Raw genomic sequence first — 19,673 nt, forward strand, 5'->3', positions numbered from 1 at the left:
CGGGACGGTCCCGCCGCCTTTAAGGAGGAATGGAGACCTACGGGAGTCAGAGATACACCGACAGCCCGCTAGAGTGGAAGGGTTACTGACAAATGAGGACGCGTGCGGGGGAAAAGAAGGTAGATGCCGCCTGGATATCTGTGGAAGGCAAGAGGTGACCTCCTTTCTGTCCCGTGACGGAGCAGTGGAGATCCTCTAGGGTGGCACCGCGAGGGAAGGGGAAGGACTCTTGGAAGGGTGGGGTTGATGAAGGTCAGACGTTCAGCTTTCACCGCGAACCCATCCAGCATTTCAGGAAAACGTGATGATCCCTTCAAGTGACGAACCTGAAGACATCTCTGGAGGAAAAGAATCATAGAATCAAGTGGGTTGCCAAAGATCTCTGGGATCATCAAGTACATCATGGATCATGACTGAGTGTCATGTCCAGTCTTCCCTTAAACACCTCCAGGAACAGTGACTCCACCACCTCCCTGGGCAGCCCACTCCAATGTCTAATCACCCTTTCTGGGAAGAAATTCTTCCTGATGTCCAACCTAAACCTCCCCTGGCACAGCTTAAGACTGTCCTCCCTTATTGCTTGTTACAAGGCAGAAGAGATCGACCCCCACCTGGCTCCACCCTCCTGTCAGGGAGTTGTAGGGAGCGAGAAGGCTCCCCCCCTGAGCCTCCTTTTCTCCAGACTGAGCCCCCCAGCTCCCTCAGCCACTCCTCATAGAACATGCCCTGCAGACCCTTCCTCAGCTTCGTTGCCTTTCTCTGGACACGAAGAGACTTGCGTCATTCCAGCTCCACTTTGGAAAAATGTCTGATCAACAAGATAGGGAGATTCGGGGGAATAGGCAGGGATGGCTGCAGGGATGGCCATGGCTGTGCTATGGATGGGTCCATCCCGTCGGGGGCCGCACCGGCTCCTCCGCTCCTTTAAGGGGCGTGGCGGCGCTGGCCCGCCCCGGTCGCTCTCCCCGTCCCTCCGTGTCGCTGAGGGCCCGCGGGTCGCGGCGGCAGCGGCAGGACAAGGAGAAGGAAGAGCAGGAGGAGGAGGAAGGGGTCGCACCGCCATCATGCAGCGCCGGGTGTTCGTGGTGGGCGTCGGGATGACCAAGGTACCGCCCCCCGCCCTCCCCGGCACGGCGTGTGTGAGGGGGAACGACCCGGGCCAGGCTGGGCTCGCCGGGTGTCCCCTGTGGGCGCTGAGGGGAGGCAGGGGGAGCCGCCCGCTCCTTCCCTCCCCAGTGGGGTGAAGCCCCTCACGGCGCCCGGCGCCGCCTCAGCGGGCCCGGCGGGGCAGACCCGCGCGGTGCCGGCCCGGGCGGCAGCGGTGCCGCGCAAAGTCCGCCCGCGCCCGGCCTGAGGGGGAGGCCGGAGCGCGGCCAAGGGGAACGTGGTGAACTTGCAGAGCGGGTCGATACTACAGACTGCAGTGGGCAGTGTCCCCAGAGTGTCGCCGCAGCCGCTGGCCCGCGGCTCGGCCTTGCCCCAGGGGCCCGGGGCCTCTCCCGGGCTGTTCTGTAGCCGGTCACTGGGCGGCCAGCACAGTTCCCTCCACAGTCCCTGGGCGCGGGTTGCAGCCGGGTGCGTGTGGGGCTCTTCTCCCCAGTAACAAGCGACAGGACAAAAGGAAATGGCCTCAGGTTTCCACAGGGGAGGTTTAGGAGTAGGAGCAGGATTAGGGTTAAGTAAAATTTCTTTACCCATAAGGATTGCCAAGCTCAGGAAGAGGCAGCCTAGGGCAGTGATGGAGTCACTTGGGGCCATCATTTACTGGTGGATTTGGCAGTGCTGGGGTAAAGGTGCGACTTGATCTTAAAGGTCTTTTCCAACCTAAATGATTTGATGATTTTGAAAGAAGAGTAAAAGCTAAAGGAACAGACTTTCACAATGATCAATTCACCGACTGATTTTTCTTATGACCTTCAGTATGAAGGTTCTCTGACTAATGGAAGGAGGCACTACAGAAAGTATAGCAAAGTGTTGCAAAAGACTGGATTGGGGAGAAGAGCACTAGGAGGCAGAAAATTAACTTTTATACACTCACAGGGAATGTTACATAATTTGTAGAATGAAGACTTTTTTTAGCAGCGGCACTTTTTGTTAGTGATGCAAAAATGCAAAGCACTTGTGTTTGTGGTGGACTCTAACGAGTCATTGCAAAGAAAACAGAAATACCATCTCTACTCCAATCAATTCCGTACAAAGAACAAGAATTTTCTTGTTACAAATAGGAGTAGAACAAAATAAAGGGGAAAGGGAGTATTTATCAAAGTCTTAGTGAAGATTACGAAGATTATTGTGATGAATCAGTGACAATGACAGTTATTCTCCGTCCCACTTACAGGCTTTGCACAGGGTTATTGTCTGTCTCCAAAACCATGGATCTTCATTAAAACTGGGCAAAAATGGCCTTCAGCTTCATAAAGTGCCACTACTTTATCTGGATTTGGCAATAGTGCTTGGGAATTGTAAAGGTTTTGTGCACACACCTTTGAATCCTTTAAATTACATTGTTTGCATTATTTAAAAATGATTTCTAAATTAAATACAAAGCTTTTAAATATACCAATTTGAGCAAAAAAGCTATTAAATCTCACTGTGATTTGTTTTTGTGTTTTTTCCTCTTTTCTTGTCAGTTTTCAAAGCCTAATGAGAAGAGCGCTGATTATCCTGAAATGGCTAAGGAAGCAGGTAATTTAATGCTTTAAAATAAAACATTTTGTTTGATTGCTGATGCTTATTTTAAGTCTTACAGTTAATATTTTTATTATATATATGAAGGAATAACTGCTGTTCAGGAAGTAGATACATATAAAAAGCAGATCTAGAACTGGTAAAGAAAAGACCACTTCCACAAAATCCATAACTGACCTGTCCAACTCGCTGTCTCCAGTGCTGAAGTCAGCAGGATGGCTTAAAGTTGGACTGGACCCTTAAATAATTTAATACTTAACTATAATTTTCAAAACATCCTTTCATTGGGACGAACAACCTTTGTGCAGGAACATGATTGAATGAAATTTGCTGGTAAAGAAGTTCATTCAGAACTCAAAGCACTGTGAAATTGTCCTTATGAGTATTTGAATGCAGGAATTGTACATACTACTCTAGGTTTGCTTGTTATGGTTGTAAGAGCTGCTTTTTTTTTTTTTTTTTCTCCCTTCAATTTTAAACTGTTTTTTTTTTTTTTCAACTTGTGACTGTTTTTTAGGCCAGGCAGCTTTAGCTGATGCTGGGATTCCTTACTCAGCAGTGAAGCAGGCGTGTGTGGGTTATGTTTATGGTGAGTAATGTTCGATTGGGATGTGACATCCATGACAGTTGCAGACACCTCTGTGGACAAAATATGGGGGAATCCCATCCATAAGCTTTTTATTATGGGGAAATCTCTTTAAAGAGAGTTTTACATTCACTTTCTTCCTGCTTCTCTATGAATGGCTGTGTTATGGCAACTGGAGTAGGGTCAGTCAGCTGTGATACCCAGAGCAGCTTTCAAGCTGCACCTCTAAGTCCTTTCTGCCCCTTTGATTCGCAGTCTGTTATCACAGAAGCAGGACAAACTTCTGTCTTTAAAATCTGATGAGTGTCACTTTTTTTCTGAGGTTCTTTGCTGTGGATACCTGACAGACTTACTCGAAGGTGACAGTTCAGAAGGTCAAGTTTACAGTTTAAGGGGTAGCATTGCACACACATGGCAGGATTTCTTTTTGTGAGTGGAGTTTGAGTTTATACCTTACTTTAATGTGGTGTTTCCCTCCAAAGGTGACTCCACCTGTGGACAGAGGGCCATCTACCACGGGTTGGGTCTGACTGGCATTCCCATCGTTAATGTCAACAACAACTGTGCCACTGGATCCACAGCTCTGTTCATGGCCAGACAATTAGTAGAAGGAGGTGAGTTGTTTTGCTCTGGGGCATAGTCTCTATTTCTAGAAAAGGAAAAGGAGAGAAGAATCTGCTAAAAAGCCTAGCTTTTTAATTTTTTTTTTTTTTTAACTTGAAGTTAACACAAGTGTTTGACTAACACATTTTGGAAGGGAGAGGAAGAGCATTGCCTTGTGACAGATCGTGCTTTGAACTGATAGATGAGCGTTTCCTTCTGTTTCTGCAGTTCCTTTATGGACTTTGATACATTCTTGCACTTAAATGCTGATGTTTCTGTAATGAAAACTGTAGTAACACTGTATGATTATCCTGGTATTTGTAGCAGCGACAGAAGTGCTTGCTTGTCTAAGATAATTGCTCTCAAACAGTTAAAATAAATCCAAATCCTGTAGTGATCTCTCATTCTTGAGTATCCATATGTTTGTATCAATACCATTTCCACTTTGACTCCCTTTCAAAAATGAAGGAAGGAGGAAGAGCAGCTGGTGGGTGTTTATGTACCTATCTTGTAATTGAGTAGTTGTTAGTACATAGTGTCATTTATAATCACATTGTGCTTTAAATAGCCACAAATTTTATTTTAAGGTTTGGCAGACTGTGTTCTGGCACTTGGCTTTGAGAGGATGGCAAAAGGATCTCTTTCTACAGGTGTAAGTGTGTGAAACACTTCCTATGTTCTGTGTTTGTGGTGAGTTACACCTCCTCACTCTCTGAGATCTCATTTATCCCAGTTGCTCCGTGGTGTCGCTGTAGGTGATTACAAAATGAACCATTATTTTGACCCACAGAAACTTTTAATGAGTTTTAGGATTCTGATGACAGCTGACATGCAAATTTTGCCTGGAATGTTTTAGAATTAATTTTGTCAAGACTGTGTTAAAGGTTGGGTTAATAGGGAATAATGAAAATACCGGATGGAATACTGAAGCTTTGAGTAATTGAAATGTCTTCCTCAAAATGACACAGCAACTCAAAGAAATAATCCGTGTCTTCTGGCTTGATGCTTACGCAGTTGACCTGTTAACACACTTCCCCAAACCTGAGGTCTTCTTGACTCTTCTTTGTTTTTGCTGGAGAAGTCTTTGGAGGTTTGTTTGTATTTTGCCTTATGGCAAGCAATATTAGAGACCACATGTCATTTAACTACAGAACTGCCAAATTTGGTAATATATGCAAGAGGTTTGGGTGAGAAATGTTACATTTAACAAGTGGTAAAAACAAGCAAGCATTATCTTTTAACGTGCTCTACAATATTTCATCTAAGCTTCATTGAAAATACTACTATAAAATTAATCTTACAACTTGAAACCATGTTAACTGTATGGTTTCAAGTGAGGGGAAGAATACCCAATGTCCTCTGCTGAAAATAGTGACTGTGGTAGAAATCACATAGCTGTGATCCTTGCCTTGAATCAGTGCAGTGGTTATAATTCGGAGCATTTTCTGCTTATTTGCTCTTTTTTATAGTTGGGAAATTACCAATGCTTAAAAGCAGGTCCCTGAAGTGCAACGTACTGTCCAGTGGAATTGTTAAATGATCAGAAAAACCTTTATTTTGCTTGAAATCCATGGCACTTTTGTGGTGATGTTGTAGAGAAAAGGAAATTATGACTGTAGCTATTTCTCTTCTCTTTAGTTTTCAGACAGAACTAATCCAATGGACAAACATTTGGAGATTATGATAAATAAATACGGCTTAGCAAGTGCTCCAGTGGCACCTCAGTTGTTTGCGAGCGCTGGCAAAGAACATATGGAGAAATATGGTATGTTAAAATACATTTTTTTCATTGTCTTCTTTTAATGAACTTACTGAAAATAATATTTTAGGATCTTGTTTTTAAAAAAATGGTAGCATTCAGTATCCTTCCTTTTACCCAAGTACTGCAACTGCAGCGTCTGCAGCTCACACAGGAGGGAATACATTTGGGTAAAGAGTTCCCTACAGAGCAGCTGGTGATGTGTAGGCAGACAAAACCATCAGGAGACAGACTGAAGGCTGTGACACAGAGTGTCTGCTGTTGGTGCTGACGGTATGGTTGGTGTCTGTGTAAGGTGGGAGCAATCAGACTGCACAGTTTCCTGCAGTTTTGCCTTGTGCCTTAGGATGGGTGGATGGGCTTGGGACTGGATTCCTTGGCAAAGGCTGTTGGGTGGTTGATTTAATACCTGAACTAGGCTGCTGACACTGCTATTTCTCACCCCCTCAGCAGACAAGGGAACTGGCCTCAAGGTAACAGGCTGGACTGTTGTGCATCTTCTACTTGCAATTATTTTTAGACTATTATAGACAAAAAATTTTAGACTTAGATTCTAATATTTCACTGCAGGTGTTTTGCATAGGCATTGAAGTTTCAGTTATATGGTGTTACATCAAATAAAATGCACTTATTTTCTGTATTTTTTTGTAACTGAACCTAGATATTTGAGTGGCTTGTTCTGTCAGCTAAAACTCAACCATGTCGAGTTGTATTCATGTAATTCTGAGACCTAAGTTGAGCTCTAAGGAAAGCCTTGATAGTAATGAGTCTTTTGTAAAGATGCTTGTAAAGGTCAGATGCTCGTGACACAATATTTAAACTGTTATGTTAGCACTGTGTGGGTAAACAGAGTATTTCAACACAGCTTTCTCTCCCCTTCCAGGAACAAATCCAGAGTACTTTGCGAAAATTGCATGGAAGAATCACAGCCATTCAACGAACAACCCGTGAGTTGTGTGCTCTGCCTCGGTACTGAACATCCCTTGGTAAAAAATACCTGCACCACCAAGTACTATTTTTAGGAATGCTTTGTGTAGCATATTCTTTACTATGGAATGGGGATTTTCCCCAGCATAAATTCTATAAGCAGTGCCTTGTACGTTGTAAAAACAGCTCTGTAGCTGCCTAATGGTGTGACATGAGTGTGTCTAGTGCTGAAACTAAGATGGCACGTGTGTGTTGTCCTCAGGTATTCCCAGTTCCAGAAGGAGTACACACTGGATGAAGTTCTGCAATCCCGCAAAGTTTTTGATTACTTGACTGTCCTGCAGTGTTGGTAAGGACAGGACTTTGCACTGTGAAATAAATCTTGATGTTCTGACAAATATGGTGGGACATCTACTTAAATAAAAGTCTGTTTGTGTGTAAATTAAATTTTACAGACGACTTCAAGGAAAACGTTGTATAGATAAAACAAATGTGGAAACTCTGTCATGACCAAGCACTGGATAATTGTTCACAGTGTAATACAATGAGCTGAAATACGGTTTATACTTTGGGGTTCTCACATAATTCTGCATCCTCTACTCATGTGCATCCATTGCTGTTAAATGTTGATTTTTCTCTTCAGCATTTCCTATGCACTCTTGATCAGTTTACAGCCAAGTAGAAGCTTTGATTTTTTCCTAAATTGAAAAACCTTAATGATAAGTTTCTATTTTGATGTCATGATTTTCAAAGGCCTGGTATAAATATTACTGAAAGTGCCCAGTAAACACTGTTGGAATTTATAGTTTCAGCCAAAGAAAATGTCTTTTCATTTGTCCTTTTTGTTTGTATTAAAAAATCTATGGAAGATCTACATTACTAATTTAGAGTAATGACATCATTATTTTTCTTTCAATCAGTCCAACATCAAATGGTGCCGCAGCTGCAATTTTGGCTAATGAGGAGTTTGTGAAAAGGCATAAGTTGCAGCCAAAAGCTGTGGAAATTCTAGCCCAGGTGATGGCTACTGATTACCCAAGCACATTTGAAGAAAACAGTTGTATGAAGATGGTAGGTTTACGTTTTCCTATTCCCTGGGACTCATTGGGATGGTTTTTCTGGGGTTTTTGGTTTATGGTTTCTTGTTGTTTGTTTTTTTTTTCCTGCTGCAGTCCTGTTCTGTTAAGGTTTAAAACACAGTCCTAGTCAGTGGCTGATAGAAAAAGGGAATAAGACAGTTTGAGGATTTGCTGCAAGGCTGTTGGTCCGAGACACACAGGAGCGACGTGGCTTGGGAGCAAGGTCCAGAAAATAGAGGATATTCCCCAGAAACTTTTTTGCATACCAGCAATAAGAATTTAGAATGTATCATTTCTTTCTTTACAGTTCCTACTGTACAAATATTAAACTCTGATATGTGATGCATTAAAACAAATCAGAATATCACAACCTCCTCTGGGTTATTTTCACTGACAGGATATAGAGAAGCATGTTTAAAATTAAGTGTAGGCATGAAATGGCTGGCTGTACTTCTTTAATCCTATTTTAACATAGAATTCCTCCTTTTGGCAGGTTGGCTATGACATGACTAAAAAAGCAGCACAGAAATGTTTTGAACAAGCAGGCCTAAAGCCCACAGATGTTGATGTGATTGAACTTCATGATTGCTTCTCAGTTAACGAGTTCCTTACCTACGAAGCTCTGGGACTTTGTCCAGAAGGTAACAGCACCAATGGACATCATTGTTTTATTCAAGTGGAAAGCATTAAAAATACCCAAATTAAGGACTCTTGTGATCTCAGGATTATGCCCTTTTTTCAGGGCTACATAACTTACCTACCCTAAGATCTCCATCTAGGTATTTCCTTTTCAGGGGATAAAAACTGGACAAGAATTGCCTGTAGAGGGCCTTAGCAAGTCACTGATCTTTGAAACATCTTTGCCTCGGTGATGTTGGCAAGTTGGGACCGTGCCTCTAAAGTCAGCTGTGTAACAATGCACAGTCTGCCCAGATTAGTGCAATGTCATTGAAGTGGGTGGATTTATAACAGGTTATAAGGCAGTGGAGTTTATTTCTGTGTATGTATTAAAGTCTTCTACTAAAGAGGTTTTTTAACTGCTACTTCAGTTTGTGATATATTTAAATTCTAAACATATTCTTGCTTTGCATAAATTATCATCTAACATAATCTTTCTCTGATTTGTATTTAACTGATTTTGAGAAAATACCATATTCTGGCACTAGGGGGTATATTGAGTCTGAGCTTTCTTACCAAAACAGACATTCGTGGAACTCCAAAAAGACTTTTTATGCGTTTGAAGGTCTTCAAATATTTGCCTTTGAATGGTTGCTTTTGACTGTCATTTTTGCTGTATTTTTATGGTATCTGTGGCAAAAATGGTAAATTTTTGACATTATTTAAATAGGTACATTAGGCTCTTCAGCTTCATTCCTTTAATTGATACAGAATTGATCCTGATGGTAAATGCTTATTTGACTAAAGAGTCTTGTGCATGGTAATTTAACAGTGCAATTCTCACCACCTTCAGTCAGTCTGACCTTAATAGTATACAGAACTCATCTTGCAAAGGTAGATTAATTAGGCACAGAGATTAATGAAAGGGCATAAACCACACTGTGGGTTCAGGTGGGTGCCAGGCTAACCTGGTGATCTCACTTAGTGGCAGAAGTAAGTTGTAAGTACAGGAACCACGGCAGATCCTTTTTAGGTTTCAAAGTAATAATGTGGGCACAAGAAGCTCGTACAAGAACAGAGGAATAAGAGCTTGGTTAAAAGGGAGAACTGTCTGCAGTCTGGAAAGCTGAGTAATTGTAAGCATTGGTCTTAAGAGTGGTTTTATTTACTATCTTAATGCATTTACTATCTTAATTTACGATGTCTTAATGCAGCCCAGGGTACCATCAGCTGCCTTTGTGGCAAGGGCTTGTGTCCAACTTGGTGTTGACCTCCCATGTCCTGGGGGTCACAAATTCCAGCTCATTTACAAAAGACATAGTTATCACTGCAGTTTCATGAACAAAGTGATAAACAGCTTCATTATATTGGTTGTGTCATAATACTGTGTATCAACAAAAACAATCCAACAGCAAATTAAGAAACACTTTTGCATCCAACGCTTCTCTTCTCTGTTCCCCTTTCTGCAGTGGTATAAGCAATTCTCACTAAAGTAGTTGGGCTAATTCCAGTTGGCTCTTTGTGAAATATGAGCTGTAGCATTTCCTGGGTTTTGCCTGACCTGCAGCATCTCTGGTAAATGACAGCAGAATTGGCAAATCACTTACAAAGACCATTTCTCTTACATAAATACTGTTTCATAGGAAGAGCATGTGACCTGATCGACAGAGGAGACAATACCTACGGAGGAAAATGGGTGATTAATCCCAGTGGTGGCTTGATCTCAAAGGGACACCCTCTTGGTGCCACAGGTAAGCAAGACACTTCAGTGAGTCCCACCCTTAAATAGGAGATGCAGCCCTTGGGCAGGCAGGGGCTTCCCACTGGTGCCTGACACACGAGAGCCTCCCCATCAGCTCCAAAGTTTCTTTCCAGTTTCTCATTTCCAAACAATGCAAGTGTTGGGGCAGCTTCACCACACAGGATTGCTCAAACCTCTGTGAATTTGACCATTAGCACTGACTTAATTTTTGGTGCTTTTTTTTCCTGTTGTTACTAAAGCAACCTGCAAACAGTTTAACTTTTTTTATTTTTCTCTAAATAATTGCTCAATAGTTTAGCTTCTGATTAATGTGATTAGAATAACTCTTTTTATATTCCGTCATCCTTTAAATTTGAGATCTTGGAGGCTTTTAGTGCCTCTGAATAGCCTGTTCCATTGTTAGCTGTACTAGAAGCCATATCTGTTAAGTCTTGCATGTCAAAATATTTATGTGATGTTTACAACAGAAGCTCACTTAGTCACCGTTTACCAGCAGCATGAGTTCTCCTTTCTGTTTGTTGTTTTTTGTTTTGTTTTGTTTTGTGTTTTGTTTCTGTAAAATGCTATGCATGTTTCCAAATGAGTTGGCTCTTGGATAAAACGTGATTGGATTTGTGAAGGTAATTCACCTTCCTTGTTTGGAAATGAGAAGTTGTCAGAAAACTGGAGAAGAGGAAACCTTATAAAACAGCAAAGCCTAATCTAAACAGCTGTAACAGTGAGATGATGCAAAGTTAGTGTCAGGGGCAGGGAGGACTTTTAGGAAACTCTGGGGAAAAAAGGTTTGCAGATAAATGAGCCTGTGGGTGTCTAACAGGATGAGAGTGTTGCATTGCCAGGTTTGGGGTAGATTTTTGTCAGTGACAGATGCAGAGGCAGTTGCTGGTATTTTTGCCTCTCTGTTGCCATGGGATGGGAGAAGAGTAATTAAATATCCAAACCATTCCAGGACAGGCTGTACCATTTTGCACACTCATTCCTTGAGGCTGAGAGAGTGTAAATTAAATCTGTTCATTCTCATCTATGTCTGGAATGATAAAATTCCTTGACTCATCTTCTTCATAATGTTTCAGGTGTCAATGTGTTAAATTTGGTCTGTAAAATGCGGATTCCTTGTCTGCCTTGTCCACTGGGCTGTGCAGTTATCTGGGGGAAGGAATGGAGGGAAGGAGAAATGTGTGAGAAATGTCTGGAGAAGGGCAGTGGGGCAGGGGAAGTGTCTGGAGCACCAGGAGGGGCAACTCCCTGACAGGAGGGTGGGGCCGGGGGGGGTCGGGTTTGCTCGCAGGGAACAAGGAGAGGACAGGAGAAGCAGCCTCAAGCTGCGCCAGGGGAGGTTCAGGTTGGAATCAGGCAGAATTTCTTCCCAGAAAGGGTGATCGGGCTTTGGAATGGGCTGCCCAGGGAGGTGGGGGAGTCACCGTCCCTGGCCCTGGAGGTGTTTTAAGGAAAGAATGGACGTGGCATTAGTGCCACGGTGTAGTTGGCAGGGCGGTGTTGGGTCATGGGTTGGACTCCATGATCCCAGAGGTCTTTTCCAACCTAAGTGATCCTGTGATTCTGTGTGCGGTGAAACCGGTCCCTAACTGCAGAGACAGCAGGGTAAACGTAATCCCAGAGCCAGGGCTGCGATGAAAAGCGGTTTCCCTCCCCTCGTGCCTCCCGAAGAGATCCCTTTCCAGACACCCGCGCTTTCCGCGAGGAGCTTCCCCAGTTCCCTGACGGCTCTGCGCTCGATGTTTCAGGGCTGGCGCAGGTCGCGGAGCTCTGCTGGCAGCTGCGCGGCCTGGCGGGGCGGCGGCAGGTGCCGGGGGCGAAGGTCGCGCTGCAGCACAACCTGGGGCTCGGCGGGGCCGTCGTGGTGACTCTGCTGGGCATGGGCTTCCCGCGGGGACACAGGTGAGACTGCTGGGCATGGGATTCCCGCGGGGACACAGGTGAGACTGCTGGGCATGGGATTCCCGCGGGGACACGGGTGAGACGGGGCCTGGTGACACTGCTGGGCATGGGCTCACCGCGGGCACACAGGTGAGACGGGTCCGGGCCCAGCACCTCTGGGCCGAGCACAGAGAGAGGGGGGAACTGCTGAGGGAGCGTCCGTGCCCTGCGCCCTCACGGCTTTGTGCCTCAGAACGTGATTATCTGGGAGCTCTGGGTGCTGCTGAAGAGAGCGCGCTGTTAACTGAGCTCGCTCAGCGCTCACTGGAAACTTGCACACTAACTCCTCTGTGCCCTCAGCACTGCGGTTGTTGCTGGGGCCTTAACTCACACACTGCCCGAGTCAGGAAAATAACGCGAGCTGGGGGTTACTGAAAAGAGTGTCTGGTTAACAATGTGCACTCGGAGTTGGGAGTCACGGAAAAGAGGAAACTGGCCCTTAAAAACGGGTCATGTGACTGCCTCTGAGGAAATGTCGCGTGTTTGGAGGAGAAAAAAAGTCAGCAAAACAAACCAAACCCTTCCAAGAACAAAACAGGCCACGTCGAAATGAATTAATTGCAGCTAGGGGTCTGCCAAAACCAGCAAGGCATCCATGGGAATAGAGGTACTCACTGCTAAAATTGTCACTAGTTTGGCTTGCTGAAGAATTGCTCTCAGCTGTGTCATATGTTGTATTGTAAGTACTGGGAGAGTTCAGGTGTGCTACTGGTCCAGTCCTGGCTACAGGATTTGCAGTTGCAGCCTTTTTCAGAGTGAGAGAACATTGCTACAAGGTATCTGCACCCTGCTACAGTTCTGTGCTGAGATGGACAGGAATGCAGAGAAAACAAAATTTGTATTATACTAGAATCTCAGGAGAGACTTTTTATACACAATTCACTTTACATTTTCACTTTCAACTTGGCTTAGAATAGATGGAGTTGCTTTTTGTGTGACTTAAAGGCTTTTAAAGGTCGATGCCAATACTTTATATTTGGTCTGAAAGCCTGTGAACAGCAAAGTTTATCATGCACTGGCCTTACAGTAATAAATATTCCCCTCCCTCCCAAGTCACATTTCTAGTGTCTGTTTTAGCTGAAGCTGAGCAGTTCCTGGGAGGGGATGATATAATCTGGAAGAGGTGACAAGAGAAGCTTGGAAGGGCTGCAGCAGTTATTTTTTGTAGTACAGAGTCTGGAGTGATAATCCAATCACTTCTGTGATCTCTAAGAGGTTGTGCCATGTGAAAAAATAGGTGTGATGGAGGAAGAATGTCTTCTCATGGGTTCTCTGCAGACTTGCTCACAGACAGAACTGGGCAGTGGGTGCTGGGACAGTTTTATCCCAGAGCAGGAAGGATTGTTACAGGGAATGTACTATTTGCCATTGCTTTGAGCTCTGTCTTTTAAAATACTGTAACTTTATGGAACAGAGGAACTGTTGCTATTTTTACATCCTTGACCTTGAGGTAGTCCTAGAAGTAGTGCCTTCCTGTCAGGAAGGGCTTTGCATGTGGAGATGATGTCTCTCCTGAAGAAATGAAGTCTAGTTTACTACAGCTCAGGTCACCCTCACTGGTCTTGAAAATTTTTCAAATACTTTGTTAGGTTCAACTCAAAGCAGAGAAACCTTAGCAGTGCTCATTTCATCTTACACTGAAGAGGTTCTAAATCCCTTAGTTCCCCAAAGGCTGTGTGTGGGAGATCCCTGAGTTGCACTAATGTGTATCAGACTTTGGAATGAAACAGCCTGATCTCTTCAGACACCTCTTATGCAACTGATTTATGATGTGCATTGTGTAATTGAGGGAAAGGTGGTGAAATTCCATGTTTATGGAGATATTTCACTCCAGTTTGCTACAGCAAGGTATGTAAAACTAACCACTGATTCCAGATCTGGCCTGTGGCTTTAGCAGGAGCTGACAGGAATGTGCATCCAGGTGAATGGCAGCAGGACTTGATCCACTTTGCATTAGTTTTTGAAACAGTTCTGCTTTTTGTTGGTTTCTCTTTTTAATACCTTACAAATTCTGCATCCTGTCAGTACAGCCCTGGTTTATTAATAAATTGGGTGTGTTTCCTTCAGATGACAGTGCCCACTCTTGGTGCCCTGTCTCTGGTGGGGCAGTGTCAGCCCCACACCAGTAAGCTCCAGCAACATTTCTTAGGCAGTTCTGTCCCTTCAGCAATACCAGACCTGACCACAGTTTTGGACTCTGCTGCCAAGAGTTGGTAATAACTGTAAACTTGTTTTTCCTGCTGCTGGGATTGCCGTTTCTTTGGACATCTCCATACTTGGCTCTGTGTGCCCCTGCAGAAATGAAGAGCTGGGTTTCATGCTGCAGTCAGGCCATGCAGGGTGATTGCTCCAGAGAATCAGGACTAATAAGATTAATGAGTCACTTCCATTATAAAGTCAATATTCTGTTCATACATGAACTTGATACTTGCTGTGATTGTAATTCAAGCTGTCATGCCCATGAGAGAGCAAGCTTCCCTTTGATAGCAGAGTTGCTCTGTATTGCTAAAATGTGTCTTGCTGGTGCTAGGCCTGTTCATGATGCTTTGAAGATGCTGAAGATGTGATTAAAGGTTCATAACCGGGTGGTTTTTATTTCAGCAGCGGCCGCGTCACAGCTGTGCCGCTCAGCGCAGCTGTGGACGGATTTAAGTCACATCTGGTCTTCAAAGAGATTGAAAAGAAGCTCCAAGAGGTATTTGACTGATTCTCTTACCTACAACAGGATTTTAATTGGTAACAAAGTGTGTGAAACCTGATGGGAATGAAGTAACATCATTGCTCCCTCAGCACTGCTCATTGAAACAAATGGCACAGATTTGGTTCTGCTGGGCCAGAAATCTTTCTGCCTGTGCCATGATTTTAAATTACATTTTTCCACGTAGTTCCTACCTGCATAGGGGTATTTCAGTGAAGGCAAGTTTAGATTGTATGTGAAGAGCTTTCTAATAACACAAGAGACTTTGTGTCTGGTGTTGGGTGCTTCCTTTGTAAAGTGTGATTAGAGGAAGAAATCACATTTGTCAGATTCCCATTTTTCTTAGTTTAATAGATTTTAATATAGATAGCCATAGTTTGAGTTTTTTGTTCGTTTAGATGTTTTTGATGGTTGTTTAAATGATGACTAATGGGAGAAACAGATATTTTTATATTACTAGAAACAGTAAAGGTTTTTAAATTACTTTCTGTTAAATTCAAACTATCTGAAAATTGTGTTGAAGTAAATTACTAACTTTCACGTTACCTGGTCTTTACAGGAAGGAGAGCAGTTTGTCAAGAAAATTGGTGGAATCTTTGCCTTCAAAATAAAAGATGGCCCTGGTGGGAAAGAAGCAACTTGGGTTGTAGATGTGAAAAATGGCAAAGGCTCTGTGGCAGTTAATTCAGGTCAGTGCTCCTGTATTATGTCACTGCAGAAAACACATAAAACTAAGAGAGATAAACTCACATTCCTTTAAAGCTTTAATGAGCAAAAATTATGTAGAGCTATCTTAATTAATTTTAAATTTTCCTTATTGCGGACATTTTTCATCCAGGACGTTTTGGACCAAGAGTAAAACATCTCCTACTCTGAATCTATCTAGAGATAATTGTGTATTTTCTTAGAGGCTCCAGGCAGATCTCTCACAGACTTCACAGAAATAAATGAGACACAGACTGAGGGGTGGTGAGGAACCCCATAAAAGTATCAGAAACACAGCATTTGTACCCTTGCCATGAAGGTGTCTTGGCTCACGTCAGAAGTCACACATCTCAGTAAGGCAAATAGAAAATGACAAGAGTGTGTCCTCAGAATCTCATCTATCCAGGAACCTGCAGCACAAACCTTTTAATTAAAAACAGGACAGGGGATTTTTATTTGGAAATTCATTGTTCTAAGTTAAAACAAAAAGAAAAGCACCGTTTTCTGTTGCATGCACAGTTTATCAAACATTTCAGTTTAACAAGAAGGTGAGTATAGGAAAAGATGTGTGCAGGTTTTAGCCCCTTGGTATAAATACCACTTTATATTGGAGCTTATTAAAATAATTTTTCAGGTCATTTTTAGTAAGAAGATCCTAAAAACTTCTGCCTTTGAATGAATTGAAATGAATGCACATGTTGTTTCCACTGGAGGAGAGGACAGGAAATGCCTGGAATGTCAGTAATGAATATCTTCAGGGTGTCACAGCGGAAAACTCATCTATCCTGATTTGTCTTAATACTAGCAAATTTAAACTTGATAAAACTGAAAGGTAACTGTCAGTGCTTGCAATCAACATTCTGCCTGATATTATTATTTCTTTTCAAGGAATAAATTTGCCTTCACAAAGGTCCATCTTCCTTCAGTGTTGGCCTCTTGCTGGTATTTTGTAGTGGCTCTTGGATGTACTTAGGTACCATTTTCCTAACCTGCAGTATCAACAGATTCTTCGTGGGGTTGCAGTTTCTATTAGTGTATTATTTTTCATTTTGAACCTTCACAGTCATCTCTTCCCTTGCAGATAAGAAGGCGGATTGTACAATCACGATGGCTGACACGGATCTGTTGGCACTCATGACTGGCAAAATGAATCCTCAGACAGTAAGTACAGCAAACATGGGATGATAAGAGGACTGACTTGTTTGTTCTGGATGTGTTTAAAATGGAAATTATTTAAATAAGCCCCCTCTTCCAAAACTGCTGGGGCTGATCTGAAAGATGACAATTCTTGACCTTCTCTAAACAAATTGGCCAAAGTCAGAATAATCAAGAAAGATTGATGATTAATCCTGAACAGGAACACACAGTCTCAGACATGCTGTAGGTAATCCAGAAGGGGGTGGAATAGCTCTTGGTTTGCAGAGCAGAGGGGGAATTCCCTGTTTGCAGTGTGCCATCACAAAGGAGGAATATGGGCTCTCTGTTTGGAGGGCTCTGTGCTCATAGCTGGCATTAGTGTAAGGAGTGATCTTGATGCTGAAAGAAACAAACTGAGATTTATCCACTGAATGCCTGTGATTAGTTGGGTTTTTTTTGGTTGGCTTTGTTTTTTTTATTCCTCATGTGTGCCAAAAGCAGTTGTAATGTATGAGTAAAGCAGATGTGTAGGTTTATGTGCTGTCCTTCTAAATTTGAAATCCTCTGGGTAACATTCTTTCAAGTTTTTGGTCTGCTAATCACAGGGTAAATAATAATTTTCACAAACTGAAATGTGTCTAGGAGAAGTCTGAAGGTAAAACACATTACAGAAATGTTGTAATGTACAGGTAGAAAATTTAGAAGCAATTGCAGTTTTACACCTGCAGTTTGGATATTTTAGTGCATGTGCTTCACCTTTTTACAAGGTCTGGAGGAGAAAAATCAAAAATATAAGAACACAACTTCCTCAGTTTGCTGTTCTGCCTTCTAGTGCCAGCAAATGCATTTATCCCTGGATGTGAGGTGTGTGCCAGAACTACTGGAATTATCACACTGCACATATATAACTCTCTGGGGGAGGTGCATTTGGGGTAACTTGTTGTAGTGCATTTCACAGACTCTTTCTTTCTTTCTTTCCAGGCATTCTTTCAAGGCAAATTGAAGATTTCTGGGAACATGGGCATGGCAATGAAACTTCAGAATCTACAGCTTCAGCCAGGCAAAGCTAAACTTTGAGCTCAGTAGAGTAAATAGTCAGTATTTGATGTTCTTGACAAAAAAAGTAGAATGAGACTAGACATTATCAATAATATGGAGCAGGCTGGGTTTGATTGGACCTCTCTCACCTCAATTCTGTGGTTAGAGACCGTTAATTCTCTTCATGAATTCCATCAGTTTCTCTATGGCTAAGCTTGAGGCACTAACTCTTACAAATGATATATGGTGGGCTTTTGTGACAGGTTTTGTTCTAATCAATATGGAAAATCTTATAAAACTTAGAGTGGAATGAGGCTGCTTTCTCTTGTTCAGGTTAGTTGGGAAGGAAGTGAGGAAAGTTATAAATAGTTTGGCATGTCAGTTGAGTGAGCTGCATTTTTTAAAAGCTGTAATAGCAGGTCATACAAATGCTTTCAGACTTCCACTCTAACAAATTTGCTGCTGCTTTCATTAAAATGGTCTTGTAAAGGGGATCTCTAACAACATTTTTTTAGAATAAGTTTTAGGAATTTGCTATAAAATACTTTTCTTATTACTACTTTGGGATTACAAAATAAATAAAATATCCAGAAGTACGCAGGAACTGGAATGTTGAAAACAGATTAGGTTTGCCAGGAGAGCAGAGAGGGAGTACAACCAATATGTTACCTGTTTTCTCCTGACAGAATCTGGTGTTGATCATGACAAAATTCTTGTCAGTAATTTCTTTAAGTTCTGTTTTGGGCGAATGTTTTCTGGTTGGAAGTTTAATAGAAAATTAAATATACTTTTCCTGTTCTTCTGTGTGTCTCTTGCTCAGATTTATAAAAATGGGTTTCATGTTAATGTGCTGAACTGGCTGTTTTGTTCAGGTTCTCCAAGGGGCACCTGCAGATGTCCATTTTTAAATGCTCAGGCATTGTCAATAGACAGTCCATAACCTACATCTCAGCCCAGCAGATACATCTCCCATCCTCTCATGTGGGCTATGACTGAGGAACTTACTGGAACTTCCACTTGCCTGGTTTGACTGAAATCACAGCTGGACTCTAATCCTTGTGGGTCCCTTGCAGCTCAGCACATTCTGGGATAATAAAAATGAGCCAATTCAAGCCCATCATTCTGCTTCTCTGCAGTGGATGGTGACAAGTTGCTGAGCAGTAAGAATGGCTCTACTGCATCAGACCCAAAATCTTTGTAGCCCACTACATCTCTGCCTTGGAAGGAATATTACAATGACCCAAACATCTGTTTACTCAGAGTACTTTCCGAACTGCCAGTGATTGTAATTTTGTACATTTTTTTCCCAGCTCACAAATTTGAGCCCAAACTGATAGGTCTGGATTGCCTTTCAGGAGTTTATCCAGTCCCTTTTTGAATCCTTGGACAGCTTTTTTCAGATGGATCACGAGCTTCTGTACCTACACGTCATGTGGAATTAAACTTTATCTTCTACATTGCAGTTTTATACCTCTTAGGTTTTTGGTTTTTTGGGTTTTTTTCATGTTTGGTGATGTTGGTTTGTTGGTTTTTGATTTTTTTTTTTTTAACTGGAAGAAACCATGACCAGCTTCAGAGCACTCCTGGTGTTTATGGTCTTGCCCTGTCCCCATCAGGCTTCATAGCTGAGAGAGGACCTTCTATTTCCCTGTGTCCCACGGAGACACCCTCGTGACCTTTTGGCCCTCCTGGTATCATTCCTGTGTGCTGCATTCCCATTGTCCTGTTCAAAAGTTTTCTAGATACAAGAGCATTTTCTGCTTTAGTTTTTCTTTCCCCCTTTGCTTTCCTCACCACTGCTAGTTTTAAGATGATGTTTTCTTAGATGCCTTAAAACTGAGGGCTCATTTCTTTCCTGCTGACTCAGTGCTTGTTTCTGCCCCGTGACACTGAAATATTTTTAATTATTGCTCCATATGCTTAATTTATATTGAATTTCTGCTGTCTTTTACTGTCCAGGCACTGGGTGTTCAGACCTGCCTGCAGCTCTTGTGCTCAGCCCTGGGCTTTTCATATCTGCATGAATCAACATTTGTCACCACACTGTTCATCTTCTGCAAGGCATTAGTTTTCTGTTAAATAGGACAGAGATGGCCTTGCTCCACTGTAAACTTCTTAAAATACAGTCTGTTCAT

The 19,673-nt window shown here is 42.6% G+C and overlaps 1 protein-coding gene across 5 annotated transcripts; it reads left to right on the forward strand.

Moving 5' to 3' along the window:
* The first annotated feature begins 937 nt into the window (after positions 1-937).
* SCP2 (sterol carrier protein 2) lies at positions 938-18,337 on the forward strand. Of its 5 annotated transcripts, none has more exons than XM_027894590.1 (16): positions 944-1,106; positions 2,631-2,685; positions 3,206-3,277; positions 3,757-3,888; positions 4,465-4,529; positions 5,516-5,642; positions 6,520-6,583; positions 6,826-6,912; positions 7,484-7,634; positions 8,136-8,283; positions 9,904-10,011; positions 11,768-11,921; positions 14,565-14,655; positions 15,218-15,347; positions 16,445-16,524; positions 17,482-18,337. In XM_027894590.1, exons 1-16 carry the CDS (start codon positions 1,065-1,067, stop codon positions 17,575-17,577), a joined length of 1,602 nt encoding a protein of 533 aa, XP_027750391.1. In that variant the 5' UTR covers positions 944-1,064; the 3' UTR covers positions 17,578-18,337. The 5 variants fall into 5 exon arrangements, with proteins under 5 accessions (XP_027750401.1, XP_027750391.1, XP_027750382.1 ...); XM_027894581.1 differs by having other exon boundaries at positions 945-1,106; positions 14,562-14,655; XM_027894600.1 differs by lacking the exons at positions 15,218-15,347; positions 16,445-16,524; positions 17,482-18,337 and having other exon boundaries at positions 938-1,106; positions 11,768-11,959; positions 14,562-14,653.
* Positions 18,338-19,673: the final 1,336 nt, after the last annotated feature.

This window comes from Empidonax traillii, unplaced genomic scaffold (genome assembly GCF_003031625.1).
Source record: "Empidonax traillii isolate 1590-97213 ecotype Southwest subspecies unplaced genomic scaffold, ASM303162v1 scaffold15:size5535645, whole genome shotgun sequence".
Lineage (NCBI taxonomy): Eukaryota > Metazoa > Chordata > Aves > Passeriformes > Tyrannidae > Empidonax > Empidonax traillii.